Source organism: Adelges cooleyi, unplaced genomic scaffold, assembly GCF_023614345.1.
Source record: "Adelges cooleyi isolate 19-005CV unplaced genomic scaffold, UGA_ACOO_1.1 ACOO_flye_CR_arks_rails_tigmint_CR_PRNA_30, whole genome shotgun sequence".
Lineage (NCBI taxonomy): Eukaryota > Metazoa > Arthropoda > Insecta > Hemiptera > Adelgidae > Adelges > Adelges cooleyi.
The window spans coordinates 2,013,306-2,035,155 of record NW_026095971.1 but is presented as its reverse complement, the minus strand read 5'-3'; the positions used below and the strand labels follow the sequence as shown (position 1 = coordinate 2,035,155).

Genomic DNA, 21,850 nt, shown 5'->3' with positions numbered 1-21,850 from the left:
GAGCGTTTATATTATTCTTATTATTATCAAATGGCATTTTGCACGCGAGACAAATAAACGGCGGGACGTCAGGAGTGGAACGAATAACGCCTGTGTTTTTACGTAATGATGAGCACCTAATCAGGTGAAAACGCGACCTGAATGGGTCACCTGCTGGGCGGCGGCCGCGGGCTATTGACGGGACCACGGTGCCTTTGCCGGTTAATGCATAAACGCCGGAAGTTGTGACGTTTCGGATATTGCGAAATTCGACGCGTGTTCGAGAGGAAGTAGAAAAAAAAATCACCGTACTCTAGTCCGGAAACGTTAAGTGCGCGCAATAAAGAATAGTTTTGTACATAACAATATGTGATACATTTATATTGTCGTTGTAATTATGTAGTGTAATTATCCCTCTATATACAGGGGACGCCGGACGAACGGACTGCGGTGCCGATGAGTAGTCTATTCAATCGTCCAGTGAGGACTTATATGTTGATATAATTATTATTATAGGCCAGAACTGACAGTTTTGTAGTTACTTGTTGAACCGATTCACAGTAATTTATATTATAATGCACAGGGTTGATTAGGTATACCTAACGTCAGCTGTTGTAATTTTAATCGTAATTAAAATTATGAATCAATTTATCTTTTTTATCTTTAATTTATTTATAAATGTATCCATCTTTGTGTACAAAACAGATTTAACAGGCGCATTCGCATAAGAGGAATTTGTTTGTTGGGTTCAGTCTCTACCAACAAATTCAAAATACATCCTAATATTTAGCAAGTTAATAGAATCAAAAAAGTACTTGTTATTGAAACGGTAAGTCACCTATAGCCTCTGCTATAAGACTACATAGTTGTGTTTAAGCTATTTAACCGCGATATATCATATTCATCTAAATGTTATTATTATATAAAATAATGTTTATTTAAACTTATGATATTTAATATTTTCTCGGTTAAGTTAGTCGTATCACTATGTCATACCGCATGTGATAGCCTTTCTGTATACCGTATATTAGCTATAATCTGTTACTAGAACATTTTAATTTTGGTCAGATGTAGAAACTCTATAGTACTGCCCTATAGCCGACTCGGGTAATCGGATAGCTGTCGTTGAACGTTTTAAGTATCTCGATGAGGCCGTAGTATGGTAAAATAAAAACGTTATAATAAATATTGTAATACACAAAGCTGAAAGCATATAAGATGTCGAGTAGAAGTGTTTAGCCGTTAAGCAACTATGCAAAACCAAACTAAACTCTAAATGCTTAAACGGTTGTATTGTGCAAAATAATATGTATACAAAATAATACTTACAATATTTCACACAGCGTCAATACAGAAATATCAGCACAATGTTCCTTGTGTATTATATGATCGTTAAATCTTATTAGTATAGTATAATTCGTTTATATATAATATATAAATATATTCAATCGATAGTAATTACCAATTTTACCGTGGCCACAATAGGCGACCCTAAATTTATACACACACCGATTAATCGGCTTTAAGCATGTTAACTTTGGGAATGAACACCGCGAATAATCGTTTAATTAATCAGATATATTTATATAATATATGTATATATATATATAAAATGCATTATTGTTCGGAACACTTATACTTACGTACGTCTACTGTTCAGTGTTCTATAATACAATATAATAATAATAATAATAATAGCGCACGTTCTATAAAGGCTTTCGCAGTATGTATGTATAATAACGGTCTATCGTGGTCGAAAACTACCGTTTAACCTACCCCCGAAAAAAAAAACTCAAAACAATAAGCAGCTCGCGTCGAACGTACTTATATAAGTGCCAACAATACCCTACATAGGGTTGTGTGTATGTGTGTGTCTGAGAGAGAAGAGAACCTTAAGTAGTACCAAGAGAGAAATAACTGCACAAAAGGTGATATCTGTAAAACATTATTGACGTTTAACAATAAACGCGCATGTATTTGTCCGGCAAAAGTGTTCAAAAGACTTGAGTTCCAATACATATATATATTATAGTGGTGTTGTATGTGTGGATGTTTTTTTTTCTCTTCACTCCTCGTACGAGTTATGTATTATTATGTACTGCAGTCGAGATCGAGGGTCCTATTGTGCAAGTGTACGGTAAAACGGCGGCTCGTTGCAATAGGCTCTCTCTATCACTGTGTGTAGTGTGTGTGTGTGTGTGTGTGTGTGTGTTTCTTCCCGCCGTCGCCGAGTACACATGTAGTGCTAAAAGTCAAGAGGTTACCCAGACTCGATGCCTCTCCGATCTACAATGACTCTTCTAGGGAATAAAAAAAAAAGTATAAAAAGAAACGTTTTTCAAAGACGAATTATTGTATTTATAAATATATATATATATAATACATGTTTCTCGCTGAAGATATTTGAGTAATAGCCGATATTATATATTATGGTCGAGGGAATTGACTGCCGGCCGAAAACAGATGTTCTTGAGCATAATGCGTGTCCGCAATATAAATGGATACTGGAGGCGGCTACTGGCAGTGGCGTTTTGATAAACGATAAACGCCACCGCCCCGTGGCAAAGTATCACAATATCAGCTGCGACACTCGTACGGGGACATGACGAGCCGCCTGTAACAATAATAATATAATAATATGATCGAGTAATATATTTTATTTCGCTAAGATTTTTGATACTTACTAGAAACGATCGAGGGTCTCGTCACTCGTTTGTAAGTGTTTATTATGTGTACCAGTGTAGTACAAATACAACAGAGGCGGCGGCGGCGGCATACCATTGTAGAACATACCGCTCGAGAGTGAGATGTCGTTGAACTACATAATATTATCAACACGCTTATAATATTATAACGAGGGTTTTATATATATATATATATCTGTGAATTTTGAAAAATATCCAATTTTAAAATTTGTTCGATTGTGTGTAAAATTGTATTTTTATCAACATGTACCTACTAATAGATTATCAATCCATACATCAAATCGGCTGTTTCTCATCGATATAAATCTATATGATTTAACTTATATAGTTTTACTGTTGGCTTTAATTATTTTGATAACAACAATACGTAGGTACTATATATTAATATGTTTGTCGTTATTGTATTATGCTTTTATTCAGAGCTGTCTTAGGCTAATCAAGGGCTCTTGGGCATACAGAGTTTGGGGGTCTTTTAAGGAAAAAAAAACATTAAGATGTAAATTGTGTTATTCGAAACCCCCATCAGGCAGGGGCTCTGGGCTCGTGCCCTGCGTACCCTTAGAGTAAAGATGGAGCTGCTTTTATCGTAATATGATGCATAGTGCGAATTACTTAGCAAGCACATAATGTGCATATGAAAAACAATTTATTTACATAAATACAAATAATTTTGTTGTAGTAGTTGTGCCTTCATGTTTCATAAATAATGGCTATTAAAAAAGAAAAATAATAATAATAAAAATAATAGTACAAACAAATAAAACCTCATTCGTTGATAATGACCATTGATCACGTTCCAGGTGTCAAGATACCCTTTCCAAGAGTTATCAAGTACGCGATGCTTCCCAGCCGAGTAGTCGACTCATGTGTGTATACCTATATTATATTAACGCAGAATCATAAGAACTGGTCATTGACTACTGTGCCCTGTCAATGCTCAAATTGGGGAGGGCGGAGAGACTGAGTACTCTAACTATTTTTCAGAAATTGTAGCGTTCCCCTACTAATTTTTAGAAGTGGTGGTTTTTTAGGGGTAAAAAAATACTGAGTACGCTCTGTTTTATAAAATAAAAAACGTCCCTCTAATTTTATTTTTCCAATTCGAACACATGTATTGTGCTTTCTTGATGTTGGTCGCTAATAGCTATCACAACTCGTCGACATCGGCCCTGCAGGCTAGTGGCTACGGTAGACGGTCTTTCGAAGACTATTCGTCAGCGCTGCAGTCATGCTAGGGCAGGTCGGGTCTCCAGCGTCATGTTTGCCTCTGAAATCTGTGTACTTTGGCGGGTTTGCCTCAATGAGATATTTTTTTAATACACCTTATAAAGAAATTAATACTTAAAAACCCTTAACCATAAAATAAATACACACTCTGCGCATACGTATTTCAGCAACAATATTGTCATCTTCAGCGCTAACGACAGTCTGTCAAACCCGCCAAAGTAAACAAATTGCAGAGGTAAACATGACGCTATAGAGACCCGACCTGCCCTAGCAAGATTGTAGTGCTGACGAATAGTCTTCGCAAGACCGTGTACCGTATCCTGTAGGGCCGATGTCGACGAGTTATGATAGCGACCAACAACAATCTATAACCACAAGTTGTTCAAGTTTTTTTTAGACAAATATACATACCTACTTAATCCAAATTTGTTAAAAATAAATAACTATAATTTAAAAATAGTTTTAAACAGAACAACAATGCGTTTAAACTAACAAATAAAAAATAATACAAATTAACCATATAAAAAAACAATAAGAAATTAAAACATACAAAAAACTTTTTTCGAACCGAATTATTTACTTTCAGCTATTTTCGGTATTTCATTGTAATGTAATAAAGAACTCTCTTATCAGGGTCAAAAGTATAAAGTACCTAGGTACTGTTAACAGCAACAATCGTCAATACTTCTGAAAATGTTGAGCTAGAAAGCGCAAATTTTTATCACACATCGAGTTCAGCTAGCCCGCATAAACTGTGCAAACTTCAGACGTTCAGGTTTTCAGAAAAATGGCCGCCAGATAAAGAGGTGAACTTGGTAAGTAAAGACTAAAGTAGGGTTAAAGGGCCATAGTCGGTAAAGGGTCGCGATTCAAGGTTTTATGAACAATTATTATTTAACGCAAACAGCTGTTGATAATAATTAGACGATTTCTATCCAAATTTTCTAGTTTAGCGGAATAGATGACTATGTTAACACATTCAGCCTTGGCGCATTTTCGACGGATTACCACCGAACTGAGTAAGGGGGCGGGGTGCCGGTTGCCGTTATAGAGATGACTTCCGGCGGTTTTTTCCGGTAAATGCCTACTACCGTAACTCATCTCAACACAGTTCTTATAGGTGCGCGTGCGGTTGCACATTTACTGTACGTAATATAATTATGTACACGGTTATAAAATACATTTTGTGGCTACGTAAACGAAGAGCGGGCGCGTGACGGTGTTTACCGCTAGTTTAGCCGTGCATTAAAAGTGACGGGATGGGGGTGGGATCACTGGGAAGGGCCGGGAGACGTTAAGTGACAGAACGAAAAGGATAAAGCGAGAAATCTGGATAAAAAAAAAAAAAAAATTATAACAATAATACCGGTTAAATACTACACAAACAAACGGACGTTACGCCACGCCGTTTGCGGGGTGTCATCGGTCGGACGGGGGCAGAGGAACACCGGTGTGGTGGGTGTCACTTGATGTATAATCTCCGTGCTGTATGCCGGTCGGTTAGGTTAGGGGTAGGTTAGGGGGCGGGAGGACGCGTCGGAGTTAAAAATTATTATTATTATTATTATTATTCTTATTTTCGTATATAATGTGCCCGGCCGACGTGCGGAGGCCAAGGCGGCGCAGTGGCGGCAGTGGCGGTGGGACGGGCGCGCGCGTGTGTGCGTGTCGCGCCTGGCGGATGGGGCATATCTTCCGGACGAATGAGCATCGCGTTCTATATCGATCTGGGCGCCGGCACGCGATTGGAGGACGGGCGGCGCTCCGACCCCACCCACTCGCCCTATCCTTCCCCCAACGACCGACGGCGTAACCGGGCGGGACGACGGTACGGTCCGAACGGCACGGCACACGTTACCGAACCGCGCGGCCACTCGAATCACACGCGGCTGTCGCTGCTGCCGTCGCACATTGCGCACACACAACATTCGCTCTGATCTGTCTTCAGTGTATACAAACGATATATTATTATCCTTATCAGTCGACCGCCGTTTTTTATTTGATTTTTTCTGTCCTTGTATATTTGTTGAGGCCAATTGTGAGTTCGCAATTACCTAATCATTATAAAAAAAAATTGTTTTTTCTTAAAAATCGCCGCGGTCTCATGATTTTGAACGGAGACTCGATTAGAATATTATTGTTGTTATTTTTATTACTATCATTTTGACAAAGTGTGCGACCACCTGCTGCGAAGTTATATCGGATTATCCTTTAAGAAATCACGTTTCAACACCAAGAAGACGCCTCGTAAGTAGTCGATTAATTATTAATATAAATATTCGCCTTTATGCAGAGGCGGGTCTTCCGAGGGCATATGGCAAATTTTTCGAATACTTAAATTATTATATAAATAATAAATATATCATATAAATAATAATTTTTAGCTTCAATTAATAAATTTTCATCAATTTTTTCATGTAGGTAAAAAGAGAGGCAAAATCGCTCTATTACCGTACCCTTTTCCTTTAAACCGCCATTTCTCCTAAGCTTGCCATAATATATTCTATGTATACAAGTTATACTACAATAAAATAAAATAAGTACACATGCTAACTCATAACATTTGTGTTTTTTTTTTAAATACTAACGGTCCATAAAAACATAATGGATCAATCACCACCATCACGGGCTATTAATTGAATTTTGATTACTAAATATGTCTACTGATTTCTTAAACCTGTAGGCAGTATAGAATGAAAGTTTATGCAATACGTCATGAATGCATTAATTAATAAATTAATTAAAATAATTTTTTGCAAGCCCTCGACAAAAATAGACCATTTAGTAAACATTCGTTTTATTTTTGCTAATGTCGTTGTTTACTGTGCGAAACCATAAGGTCTATTATTGGTACCTAGGTTTAATTGACGTGCACGTATTTTAACTAAAACTATTATTTATATTTAAAACATATACACAATATTAAAATTTATTTTTGCCTTCGAGTTGAACAATTTTATTTCAAACACTTTTTTTATCTATAAGAATTATACTACATTTTTTTAAAATCAAATTTATACATATTAAAAATAAATTTGTACTTAAGATGACTTTTCACACTTCATCAATATTGTTTAATGTGAAAACTGAAACTGTTAACCATCTTAAGTTTTGACATAAAAATGTCAAAACTTTTACAACGTAAACAATAAACATGTTAAACAAAGCGTAATGAATCGCTTAAAGAAAATTAAATAACTTTTGTTGCCTGTTTAGGTAGTAAGTAGTATATAGGTATACGCGCATTGCACTAATTTGTTAGTAATTTATTGTCAAAGTTTTTGATAAATTACTTCTGCCTGAATAATATTTAATTTTATTTACTTATAACATTTTGTTATTCATTATATTGTGCCAACTATTTATTAAGCTAAAATATAGATCATCAAAACTTAAAATTAGTGCTTTTCAAAATATCTACATTAATTTTTTAGTGAGATTTTTTGAAATAAAAATAAATGTAGCACTCATTTTAAGTTTTTTAGAATCCCAAGCACCCTCCCTGAATGAATTTCCACCTATGATATAGATATCTAAATGTTTATTGTTAATGCTTTTTTTTTTAATTAAAAATTATTATTTATACAAATGATTTCTTAAAATAATAATTATAAGCCATAGGAATATATAAGTGGTCAATATAACCAGTTTTGAACAAATATTTCTCATGTAAATGCAAGTAATTTACACAAATAAAAATAGTATTGGGCACACCGAACTACTTATACCAATGTCTGGAGCTTTTAAGATACTTACTCGAATAAACTTGTTGTACCTTTAAGTTGTAATAGTAAATATATTTAAAATGATAACATTATAACTTGTACCACAATGTAAGAGTTTTCATAAATGTTGTATAACATCTAATATCTTTATATTTCGGTTTTATAGTAGAAAGCGCGACGAAGTGAAAAGCCTATACATGACTGTTTATAAAGTATATTACAATAATTATGATCACGCACTATGTATGTAGACGATTTGATAATATTCACAATTAAAAAAAGTTAAATGAACTTAAATGTTTTTATATATACTCTATCCACGCAGATAAAAAGTTTATTCAATGTGGATCACTTTCAAAGAGCCGGGCGGACGGGGGTGTGTTTTTATTATTTCATTAATAGCCCTCTTCATTGATACACTGAGCACACACAGACAAAGAAAGAGGGAGTATCGCATTACCATTTCGAGTGGTACAATAACATGTATATAAAGTGTATTGAAATGTGAGAGACGTACTGAAGGCGCGCAGCGACGGCACCGAGTCCTTTTGTACACACGCAACGCATATTATACTAATAATGTTGTACACTGCTGTTATATTATTTTTCTTTGCTTTCCCGTTGCAAGTGTGCTTCTATAGAGGGGTCGCTATGAAGTGGCCGAATTATGATATCAACGGCGGCAGAAATGACGGCATTCGTCGAGTGGGCTGCTCCGTTACCAGAGCAAATTGTCCGGATATACGCAGCCAACAGGAGAGAGATAGTGAGACCGCCGAGCAAACGGATGTGCGTGTGATGAGCAGCCTCGCCGCCACCCCATTTGATTTTTTAAACGCACTCGACCACCATGACACGGACTTACCTATCAAAACGTTTTCACTGGAATAAACTATGGTCTATATATATATATATATATAGTTCAATTTTTAAATGATACCTATACATTTATAAATTTAAAAAAAAAAATGCATTTATAAATTAGGAGATGGTAATAATCGTTTTATCCTGAATCGCTAATGATGATTTTTTTCTTTTATTCATATATCAAATATAGTTATATAAATTAGGCGTGCAAGTAGTCAAACTATCATATTATCTTGTTAGTTGTTTGTATTATTATTAATCTGTTAATGACGTGTCTTCCAGAGTCCACGTCCGAGTATGTTACAAGGCATCAGCAGAACGGAACAACCGGGCCTGTTGCCTCATCATCACCATCACCATCACCATCATCACCATCAGTCTTTGGCCGCTCACCACGGGATAGGAACGGGATCACCGTGGCCGCCCAGCCATCACGATGATCTTGCACACAAAGGTAATAACATTGTTTGAAAAAATTAATTCAGAGGTGGTACATGATATCCATACAAATTATACATCGTACATATATATATACATCAATCATTTGGATAATCAATCAATAAAAAAAATATATATATATATAATGTGCTTATAATACTCACTATACCTGTAGGTACTTCAGTGGAGCGTTTTTGTTTTGCCAAGTCGCATTTGTGGTGAAACGTCGACTCGACGTCGCGTCGTAGGTTAAAGGATCTGATCCGTACATATATTTTATATAAAGATACAGCGGCACATTTAAGTTACCCGATCTTGAGTTTATATGCTTGCACGAAGAAAGATAAAGAGAGAGAGATAGATAGGATAGAAGTAAAATAAACTTTTTTTCAAACGGGTTACGTGGCAAGGGGGAAGTATAGTATTTCTCGGCGCATGTGTGTGTATGTCGGCTTAAAGACATGATTGTGTGTGACTGGTTCACTCATGGGTGGAAAAATAACCGTGCGTGTACAGAAACCAGCTTGGTGTGGATAATTAAAAGGAAAACGGGCGGAAAAAATAAACGCTATAGTACAAAATACAAGGAAATTGTTGTTTTATAAAAATGTATAAAAAATGTGTATATATATATATAAACATCAGCCGTATTGGGTTTCGCCTGACGGGTCCCGGCCACCCCGCGTTTCAACCGATGTCATATAGCGGTTTTATGTTTACAAAAATATATAATATAATATAGAAATATACATATATTATATATATGTGGAAAACAATATCTCGTTACACGACACCGAGGAAAAAAATCGTACCCATATAGTAGATTGGATACATTGAGTGCAATATGTGTCCGTCTTTGCACTGTCGTCCCGCGTAACAGCTTCTGGGAGACGACATGGACAATAATAATATTTATATTATCATTCTTGTTTTTAATGCGCCAATCGAGTTGTAGGGAAAAATAATGAGAAATTAGATGATTTGGTCGTTTTATAGAAAAATTTGATGTTGTGAAATGTTTTCCTATTCCTGGCACAGTTACTTTTAATTGTTAATAACTGGGTATTATCCTATTTAATAGTTTTAAATATTCATTTACTTTTATCATGTATAACCATAAGTTTCTCAAGTTTTTTCTAGTTTTAAAAATTTTAATTAAATTTCGAATTGTTCAAAAAATGTGTATTATCGTCTACTGTTCGTTAACATACCTACACATTATGGATAATAACGAAAAAACTATTAATTGTAAATAATATTGGCCATAGGTTCTTAAGAAATAACTAATAATAATAATAATAAAATTCTTAGTTTGTGGAATAGATATGGATGTATTAGAATTGAGGTGGTCGACCAGATACAGGACAGCGAAAACTTTTTTAATTACGACCTCTGTGCTCTTATAATTTGCGCCAAAAGTAGACAGTATTTTATATTATTGCACACCATCATATCAGTTGATGGGAGCGGCGCGAGACTTCATGAGAACAATTTGCTCTGCTACCGATTAGCAGTAGTATTATTATTATTTGATGTTTTTTTTTGCGCTAACCGAACAATGCAGTTGATCAGCGCGATAAACAGTGGGAAGTCGATTAATCTGTACGGATCTTCAGCTCGCGCAGAGGGAAGTACACAATATATATATATACATGTATTATGTGCACGGGAGGCAGAACACATAGAGACGTCTCGTCGTCGAATAATAAAGGGTTAAATAACGCGCGGAAGAGGACAAAATCGTATTTTTTTATTTTTTATTTATTTATACATTGCTGCGTGCGACCTAAGTGTAAAAAAACCGTACTCGGTAGTCGCATACCGGTCGGTCATGAGCACCGCACTCAATGGGACGTGGCAAATAATAATATATCGTTTCCCAAACGGCGACGCTAATTTAACGAGCTCACACGCTGAGCGCGGTCCCTTTGCATCGGCGGCAACATCACATACAGCTGCGGCTTGCTTCTTATGCTTCTTCTTCATCGTCGTCGTCGTCGTCTTTTCACACCTGTCATCGCGCCGTTTGTACATGCTATTGCATTATAGTTTTCGACGGGGTTTATTCCGCTCATTCAGTTGAAATTGCAAAAAAAAAAGAAAACACGTGTATATGTGTACTTCTATATTGATTATTGAAGTATCCAACAATCACTCGACTGCACAGCACTACTCGACCAGACAAGTCGACGGCGAGACCCGTTCTGCACGCGCACCCGTTAAGTATATAATATTTGTTGTTCCTTCGAGCACATAATATATGCATATTTGTTAATACAAATACATTTAATAATGTACGTATAGTATCGTTGATAATTTTGTCGCGGTCGTCTAAAAGTGCCCAATACTAGATGCAAATTGCGGTTTTGAAATGATAACCATTAATCGACAAACATGGTTTTATAGCTTCTGTATATTACTGTTAAATATAATATGTCATAGAGATCACACAAGAGTTGTACACAAAATTAATAAACTTTTATGGTCAACTGAGTGAATTCTCGGAAAATTAAAAACAATATATTCGGCACTATTAGTATAACTATACAGACGAAAATTGAAATGAACTACAACCTTCGTTCATGTTGTTCGAAAATATAATTTTTCTAGCTCCTCGTTTCTTGATTTTAAGCAAATCAGTTTTATGCTTAGCACCGCCTTAGCTTCGACAAAAAGACCTTGATCCAGGAATCTGACCTCGTAAGCTGTCGAATAACTGAACGTACAACCTCCTTAATTATTTTTGAAGTTTACGATTCAATTATCCAAACTGTTTTTCGTAAAATAATCGTTCCGTCAAAAATGTTATTTATTTTCCGAGAAAGAAAAATTATTTTTTCAAACTTAATGATCTGAATGCCCTTTTTTTCGAAATAAAATAAACTTCTAAAACACGTTCACCGAGACGGAATGTCTGTTATTTACACAACGGCGGAAAATGTTATATTTTGATTTTAATTTTCAAACGTTTTTTTCAAAATCAAACTGAATTATTATTGTTTTGCTCGTTGAACGACAACTGCCTCGTTTAATCTAAATAATAATAATTACTTGAATTTTCAACAGTATTTATCAAACGAAATAAAATAAATGTAATTATCAAATACGCTTATTTACGGCGTTAAACGTTAAGTTTGCTGTGTGTCTGTATAGAGTTAAAGATTGAAAGTAATTAAAATCACGAAAGTTTAAACATTATATTATTTAAACGTCGTAGAAGTTTACCAATTATTATTATTTTTTTTTTTCGACAAGGCGCATTGTTATTCGACCGAGACCTAGACGACGAAATTAAAACAACGCAATTTAAAACCACAAATAAGATTATACCTCTGCGCAACCCTCTTTTTTTAAACAGCCAAGGGAATGTTTGTGAGATGTAAAATTATTTTTTCCCGGGGAGGAGCCTCTTTGCTAGTCCCCCCGTTCCTCCTCTTTTTTTAATTTTTTTTTTTTTTTTTATTTGCTCTTCTTCCCAAGTCATAGTTGATGCTGAGTCGTGTATAATATATATTATACTGTAGAGACCACAGCAGCAGCAACACCGAGAGGGGTTTTCCCTTTAAGATATTGCGCGTGGCGTGCAAATGACACGCAGAATTAACTGCTCGCCCTCCTACCGCTCGCGGCCGTGCCGACACTGCACAGAGGCGGGTGTCTTGTCACCCCAAAAATCCCCGTGAAGGGGGAAACGCGAAACGGTGGGTATGACATATAAGAGGTCCTGGAAATTTCAGGATGCGACGAACGGGACGTGTTTGGGTGAGGTGGGGAGTGATGAAAATGCGTAAATGGCGGAAGAGCTGCGGGGGTAAGCGAAGTCGTTGGCCGGAAAAGCTCCAAGTGCTTTTTTTTTCTCCCTCTGTCCAATGTATTCGAATATAGCCAAGAAAATGTTGAGGCTGTGTACAAATAGTAATATTTAAATATACTTTGTCCACATTTTCCGATTAAACGGTAGTTGTACCATTTTAAAAGTGTCGACGAGTCGTTAAGCTTGCCACGTTGTTGTATTGACAATAAAATTAATGTACATTTTATTTATACTTTATTTTTTATAAATAAAAATGATAATAATTCTTTCAATCGTTGTAATTAATACGCGTTGGCTTTTTATGGTCATTAAAGCAATTAGACTGTATGCGAGCAACATCTTTTGAAAAATCATATAGATACCTAATAAGTAATGTGTCGTTTCGTTGTGTGGTGTGCACTGTAGGTGTAGTAGATAGACAATCCCACGGTGTTGCCGGTGATTTTTTGACGGCTTTTTATTTTCATATTTTATATTGAAACATCAATTATTCGAATCTGCAAAACTAGTCCGTACACGCGGCACCGCGCTTGTATAGAAATTACATATTATTATATTCGCTTTTATGTAAAAACACAATACAAGGATGTCTAAATATAATATGCACTGCTTTTGAGTTTGTTGTCGCGAATTCCAGAAAAATACATAATATAATAAACCAGAAAAAAATCGAACAAAATATACATAATAATAATGTGAGCGGACGGCCTACGACCGGACAATGGATATTATATAGAGAAGCCTATACAGCGTGTAATAATATAATAATAAAAACGGGCCCGGTGAATGGATGTTTTTGTGTATGCATGTATACCGGCGGTGGATTGTGTTAACAAATTTGTAATCCACCTATAATCCCGTGGGGTTTTGTTGTCCGGTTTTTTTTTTTTAAAGAACCTTGTAAACCGCCATTTTACATAACATCTCTCGCTTGTAATTATTGTTTGAACCGTGTTTTGACAGGTAACCTATATAATACTGAATACTCTGTAGCAGCTCGTCGGTCCCGATCAAGTGAGATTGACGGTCATTGACGAGTGCACGTTAATCGATCGATGTGGGCCAACGATTTATAAAATAAAATTCAGCATATTCATCATTTGAACTCGATTATAATTTTTATTTTCTAACGTAGTATTTTTACGCATCATTATTAAAGCACCGATTTCCGGTTGAAAACCGATAATAAGTGAAACAACAACTTTTCTCAGACTCACTTGATAATAACAATCAAAGAAACAATTGGCGATCAAAGACTTCTGTCTTACAAAATAACAAATTAGTTCGCCTTTTCAATTAAAGCACTTACTTATAAAATGACTGTGTTTATTACATTTTTAACACAGAGAAAATTTACTTATTTATTGTCACCTACACTGGCAATTAAATTTAAATTTAAATGATCTGTTAAAAAAAAACTCGCGAAATTGGAGAAGAAAATCTTTTAAAGTTTAGATCCTTCGAAATTCCTTCAGGCACGGTATATTTTACAAGTATGACTTATTTTTTTTAATGAGTTTTATAGAAGTTTGGAAGAGTGTGAACTTTTCTATGATTATCCCCACGTTAGCTTACACATGCACAGTATGTTTATTTTTCCGTACCTACTAGGTAGTAATAAACTTAGGATAGGTATTCTCTTGAGAAATATTACTGTATATTTTAATTTATGACTTACGAATGTTATTTAAAGAACTCCGTGCTATAACAATTGATGTTATCTGACAAATGTTGGATTATAATAATAATTTGTAGATAGTATCGACGATTCGAACGGAGAGGGAAAACTTGCATGGAGAATGGTCAATTGCTTATGTGAATCCAATCTGTTGTATACCTACGAAGAGACCGACTCAAATCGTCGTGCATTGTTGAGAGCAATCGAAACGTGAAATTTGCTAATCGCAAAGCTGTGTATCCTATTAATCGACACTCATCACACCTGGGTGGAAATGTATAACTGCGGTATTTGCCGAAAGGATTGACCCCCGATGGTCGAAGGTCCGCAGCACGGCGTAGGCGTTCGACTAAAACCGACAAAGGACATGAGTATACTATAGATATTTATATATTGGAGCGGGCGAATACACCTGTTCGGTAAAATTGTCTTTTACTCGGTCGGTATCAATGCGAACGCCACAGCCTTTAACTATATATATATATATATATATTACAATACTTATATACGTCGTATACAGTAGAGGCTATATAATATAAAGGGTATAATAATAATACATGCGATTGCCGCGGGGGCGATTTCATTCGGTCAGGCTGTTTAGTTTCTCGATGAAAGGCCTAGTTGTCCGCCCTCGTCGTATACGTATAATAATGTGAAGTGGTTTTTCGGTAAAAGGTTCGATCAAACGTTATCGCCGCTGCCGTTTGTTGTTGTTGTTGTTAGGAAACATTTGTCGGCAACACCTTTATTGCTTATAATTGCTAACACATGATTTTAATTCGTTGTCAATAGCAAGTCGCTGGCGTATAGTGTTGTCCGCGGTGGTTAAAAACTGCACTGCATCCATACGGTGTTAACTTTTAAAATTATCAATTTATCAATTTCAATCAGCATTTATGATAGAATTTTTTTAAGCATAAATTACAGCATTTAATTAAGAAATAATTGATTAATTTTACAAAAATACTATTAAATTAACCGTTTTACACGTACAGCATTTCGGTAATAAAAGCCAAAATCTTCGGGAAAAAATTCTCTACAAAATATACGTTTATTAAATTATTTACAAAACTTCCGGTTACACCTATATTTGGTTTAGATTTTAATTGTGCTTGCCTTTGTATTGCTGTGCTGATTGAGTATTGTAGATATATTCAATAAAAAAAATATTTTCTTTTAAATACAATTTAATATTTATGAGTACAATTGTTTTATTAATTTGATAAATAATTTTAATTCTTGCTATAAATTATTTGATATATTATACTTAAAATGGCAATTAAAATATAACTTTGAACTATAGGTATTATTGTACAGACAAATATTACGAAAACTATAAAAATACGCCTGGTCAGTTTTTGTATGATGACGACGATAATATGTATATGTATATATATTATAATATGAAACGTTTATTGTAAATAATATGTCATCGCAGTCTGTGTTTATACGATATTAAATGATAACAGCAATTTCTATATAATAATAACTGACGTTGACGTTTATAATCCCCATAGTAATTATAATAATAATTAGCATTAGTATTATGTTGAACACAAATCATTCCCGTCAATCCAACGGCATTATACATTTTATACCTATTTATTATAATGATGACATCGCGGCTTACACGAATACTTTTTAAGGCTGATGTGCAATAGCGATCGTGACTGGTCATACTCGTTTAGGTTACCACCACATATAATCAACGTCACCGTAATGGATGTTATTCCGGTCGTCGTTTTTTGTCATAAGGGCGTTATATATTGCTGTTGTGATTATATTAATAAAACACAGGGTGTTGCTGTGGGGTACTAACGGGGCGGGAACCGTATGACCGGATGTACACTGTAGTAAAAAAAACCGCGAAGGCACACGAGTGGGTCCGCCTCTGGTCAAACGTTTGTCCCTTAAAACACACACTATTATGTACACTATGTGGGGCTACAGACTACATGTAAGCCGTAGTGGTTGTCGGCGTAATGATCTGTTTGACCCTCTTGTCCGCGGGGACCGATTACACGATGTTCGGGTGTTTTAATCGCTAAATACTACTCTGAACACTTTACTTTGTATTGTTTTTTTATGCAATTGACGAAGAAAACAATAAACACTACCTCTCTGTCTCTCTCTCTCTCTCTCTCTCATTTAAGAGCAAGCACTGCCTCTGTCGGTTTGTCGGTCCGCCGATTATTAACATTTAATGAACACAAAATATAAGAGTATTGTGTTATTGTTACACACAAACCTTTTGGCTACGCTCTCTAAAACAAACTATTGTACACATAATATTTTATGATTTTTTGATTTCAGTTGGCAACACTGCTGATTACGATGGTAGGATTATCGCAACTCGTGAATTAGATTTAGGTACGGAAATTAGTAATTACCAACTCAATCATAATTAGTATATAGTATGATAAAAGAATAAAAACTGTACAGAAGTGGCGAATTTCATATTTATTATTATAACTTTTTAAAACGATTGGTCACTTCTGCTATACTTTTTACGCTGATCTATAAATAAAACTATGCACGCATGCAGTGTTGCCAACTGTTTACCAACGGTAGAGCTGTGCGTACTGTGGGTGTGTGTGTGTTTGTACGACAGAACTCGGAGTTAATGAGCAAATTTTTCAATTGTTTTAGGACACAGTGGCGTTAACCAATTGGGCGGCGTGTTTGTCGGCGGTCGACCTTTACCGGACTCGACTAGACAGAAAATTGTCGAACTGGCCCATTCCGGGGCCAGACCTTGTGACATATCCCGGATTCTACAAGTGTCCAACGGATGCGTTTCGAAAATATTGGGGAGGTCAGTTTTTATATTAAAATCTATAACGAAGCATTATTTAAGTAATTGCAACGCAAACGACCAAACATGTTTTCCGCGTGGTACTATAATATTGCTTTGTGTAGGTACTACGAGACCGGCTCGATAAGGCCCAGAGCGATTGGCGGTTCTAAGCCCAGAGTTGCCACGGCCGAGGTAGTGTCGAAGATATCGCAGTACAAACGCGAATGTCCATCAATATTCGCTTGGGAAATTCGCGACCGATTGCTCCAAGAGGGCGTTTGCTCCAACGACAACATCCCCAGCGTGAGTACACACGTCTTCTATTCAATATCATATTGAAGTCAAATACTTGATCCGACCAGCTGGATTTCGTTACCTATACCATGTAATATTGTTTCGGCACAACCCGTTCCGACAGAACCGGATCGAAACAGTTTGAAATCAACACCGATAAGTACTCAATAATGATACAGAGACACACTCGACCGGTGGTGTACCTGCGTATAAGTTGATAGAGATCAGAAGAAAGGATTTATTTTCAGGTTTCCAATATCCCATTGAACCCCGCATCAATATTTATTCGGAAAAAAATCATGATTGAAAAACCAAAACCATAAAATGTATTTAAAAAACGTTACGGTTGTAAATCTTATTTTTTTCTCTTTATTGTGAGAGGGGAATTGACATGTGCGCGGGTGTGATCGCGGCCTCGGCGGTGACCTCGGCGAAAGGGAGACCCAAATCAGATTTCTTACGCATCACCGGATCGCATCTCTTCCAATCAATGTCAACAGCCCGTCGCCACCACCACACTGGTCGTGTGTTTTACACACGCACGACGGTATTTGGTGACGGATAAAAATAAAAACAAAAATTAAAAATATAATGTGTATACTTTTTGTACATGCATTCCGACAATTTTTATTCGTGTTTTATTTCTAATTAAAAGTATATATTATTATCTATTAAACGCCGCTTTGAGCATTTACTAAAATTGTAATGATAACACATATAATTGACGAACCATAATGAACTATTTCCCCAGGATGGAAACTCTTGTCTCTAGCAGAACAAGAGTTGTCCAACCGACCTAACAGGTCGTAGACTCGTTATGTAATGAACCATTTACGGTCCATAAAGTCCAACTACTTAATTCATAGTATAACATATACCATCAACTTATAACACAGCTGTTGTCGTTACGGCTCAAGCGCGAATCCAGAGCGGTGGGCTAAGGTGATTTAGTACTAACCTTGTTCTAATTTTTTTTTTTGTACATCTTAAGAACCATCATCCATACCAACAGTTATAGAGTAGGTACAATACAAAAAATTGGTATGATTTTATTTTCATTATTAATTATGTACACTTTTAAAAGAAAAGTAGGTACCTAAATGTACATCATGTACATCTTCTTATTTTGTGCCGCACATGTTAGCCACTATAACCTCAGTAAATACTTGTCTGCCTCTTGCTTGCAACTAGGGATAATTGACGTATACATAACTCGAACCATAAAGCTGATGTTCTTAACTCGGTTGTCGAAATCAGATTGGCCGGTCTGCTTTATTGTATGCGTTCATCTGTACAACCGATGCGTCTACGCCATTCGCATAAGGTGCCGCAGTATTTTCAACCCCCAAAAATCGACAGCGACACTACGAAGACGCTAAACGCAAAGGGCTCTGTGAACGCCGCTTTTCCTCGCCTTATAACGGATCCGGAGAAGTGTGTATGTATAAATGCTTGTGTGTGTGTGTGTGTATGTATATATGTATACAAGTCGAGGGCGAGCGGGCCGGCGCATATTTTCCACGCCTCGGCGGCTCCCCAAACAAACAGTCATCCCGCCTTAACGTCACGGTTTCCACCACTACCGCACATCACCTCCCCAGGGCACGTTTTGAACAGCAGCAGCAGCAGCAGCAGCAGCAGTCGCCAGACGATGTGGCACAAGCCGCTTTGCGCCTACACAACGTGCACGTCTCAAAACCAAACGAGACCTTTTTCCTCGTGAACAATTCGTGCGCGAACGACACACACACATGCACCAGATTATACAGCATTACACGTCAAATTAGGTTTATAATATCCCAGTGATTGTTGGATAATAATCATAAATCGAAAATCCTAATCTAAATTGCCAGAAATCAAATAAAACCTACACACACACACACTACACCGCGATAACATTAATATGCGAAAATGTTCTTAATAATATAAGCATTGAATAATTATAACGCTTAACAAATAAAAATTGTTTAAAAATATTTCCAACACCGTCAACATAGTATACCCGTAGGAAATCAAATATTGACAGCACGAATGTTGCAACAATATTCTCAAAAATATTATAACCTTATATATACCTTATTAATTTACAACCTCGCGAGCTTGTATTTACATCTTATAATTTTATTTCAATTTAAATGCCAAACAGAAAAAGTATTTTTGATCGGCATCATAGGTAAACGTTTCTCTTGTTTTCTCTGTGTTACTTTGTATTCGCTTGTACGTCGTTTAACCGCCGAAAGTTAATGTTATTGAAATTAATTCTTTTATTCTACGACGACTTCACACGCGTCAAAGACCCTCCCATGGTTTACGTTACACATAAACGGTTGTACCGTTTACTACTTATTCTTCTCCCTCAGTAAACGTTTTTAATTGTCCCAGGCCGCTTTCGTTTCCCCCAATTTGTGGGAATTCGACAATATTTTGACATTTCTACATCCTGGAAGTCACCTCGACGATACTCGCCCGCCGTTTCACACACACACACACCCGTACGTACAAAATATATCACCATCGCCGGATCCGAACGGTTCTTAACGCATAATGGAAAACATGTAGAATTTATATAGAGCAAAAAAATAATACCCCATTTCATTCGAATATATATATATATATTTATATATTTGAGTAAAGAACAAGTACAAATGTCTTTTATGCCGCCGAACTACGGGAGTCATTTGTTCCTCGACTTGTCCATTGTTGTTGGACTGCAGTTGTGCCATTGCTGTCATTGATGATTAAGAGAGATAATGTCCTTTTTTTGTAATTGAAAAGCAGGGACTATTGTTTTTTTATTATTTCTGTTGAACACCCGTTTCTTTCAGCGCCGATGTCGCATAGTTTCAGTTTTTTTTTTTAATTTCTTTACATGAAAGTATTAAAAGAATAAATAATATACATACCTACTTTTATTATATATATATTTTTTTTTGTGATTGTTCCGAAGATTTACTCAGATACGGTACAACATATAACAATAAGTCATATTTTTAACTAACCAGATTACTCGTTAAAAATGTCTATATGATAATCTCACCCCAAATCTAAGTTTATTCGTAATTCCTATAAAAATTGTATTGTATAGGTACAAAAATTAATGTTAATCTTTAATTTCAGCAGATCTAAAACCGCGTTTATAGCCGCGTACCTGCTTTTACACATTCGTATTAAATCCATAACACAAACCTTTTCAGTGTACTGTGTAGTTACTTTTCTTTTAGTACCCCTTAAGTTTACTTGATGTATTTTCGGTAAAGTACTTTAAGAATAATTGTTTTGCGTTTACCCTAACATTCTATTTTATTTTGAATCGCAGTAAAAAATTACAGACATGTATACACAGTGTATTATTTCTTTGTTATTTCTATACATAATATAGAGGCTTGTTTCTGATATATAACACTGTGGAGATTGTGCAGCCGGGGGAGTAGAGAAAGCGTGAAGGCGAATACTCCACGGAATCCGTAATCAAAGTGTAAAAAAAAACCCCAAAGTTTTTCCGGTGGCTGTAAAGGCGACAACATTAGGACACCCTCTGGCAGAAAATATGTAAGGACGAGGAGATCGGAGCAAAACTCATGCATTATGGATTCGTTTGCGACACATCACGCGAAACCCTCCTTGTGACGCCTATGCTTGTCTTCTATCACACACACACACAAACACACTTATCGATATGTGAACATTGTGCGTGTACATTCAATGGACACTGTATATAAATTGTCGTGCTATAAAAAAAATCGAACATGAAAAATATATACAGAGAAGCAGAAAAGACACAGAAAAAAAAAAAATTCAAAAGCGAGGCGACGAAGGAAATGTATTCCGGTTTGGAAATTCGCGGTTACTTTGGTCGCGGAACAAAAGAAAGAGATAAAAAGTACAAAAATGAAAAATAGGATTTATGTCTTTTATAGAACAAAAATACATGTACTCCGTGGTACATTGGTCGGTGTTTGTGTGCGAAGACAATGGCGACGGCGATGACGCCAGTTTTCACATTAAATTGATTGGAAACTATTATATCATGGTCTTTTGTAAATAGTTTCCCCACTTAGTCGTCGAGTTGTCGATTTTTTCTTCCCGACGTCTTGGCTGAAAAAAATTATTACCAACGGCACTCGAGAGGGTCCCGACGTTAAATTTCAAATATACTATGTATTCGAACTTTTTTGTACACGTAGTTGGCTTTGTATAACTACTATTCGATAACTCGGTTATAACGTCATGTGGTCGTTAATATTTATAAGCTAATAAACGTCATACTTAATGAACTTCGTACAGATCATAAAACGATTTTAACAATCGAATGACGCGTGACAAAAA

General features: G+C 36.0%; 1 protein-coding gene across 4 annotated transcripts in view; it reads left to right on the top strand.

The window, feature by feature from the left end:
- Positions 1–5,776: 5,776 nt before the first annotated feature.
- Positions 5,777–21,850, top strand: part of LOC126838896 (paired box protein Pax-6-like) — a 28,767-nt gene continuing 12,693 nt past the window's right edge. For 2 of the 4 annotated variants that reach the window (XM_050573673.1, XM_050573674.1), the window contains exons 1-5: positions 5,777–6,158; positions 8,786–8,957; positions 16,747–16,803; positions 17,083–17,248; positions 17,353–17,533. In XM_050573673.1, the coding sequence (XP_050429630.1) occupies positions 8,801–8,957; positions 16,747–16,803; positions 17,083–17,248; positions 17,353–17,533 (561 nt within the window). In that variant the 5' untranslated portion in view covers positions 5,777–6,158; positions 8,786–8,800. The remainder of the gene's footprint in view (positions 6,159–8,785; positions 8,958–16,746; positions 16,804–17,082; positions 17,249–17,352; positions 17,534–21,850) is intronic. The other 2 variants (XM_050573675.1, XM_050573676.1) reach the window with 1 other exon arrangement.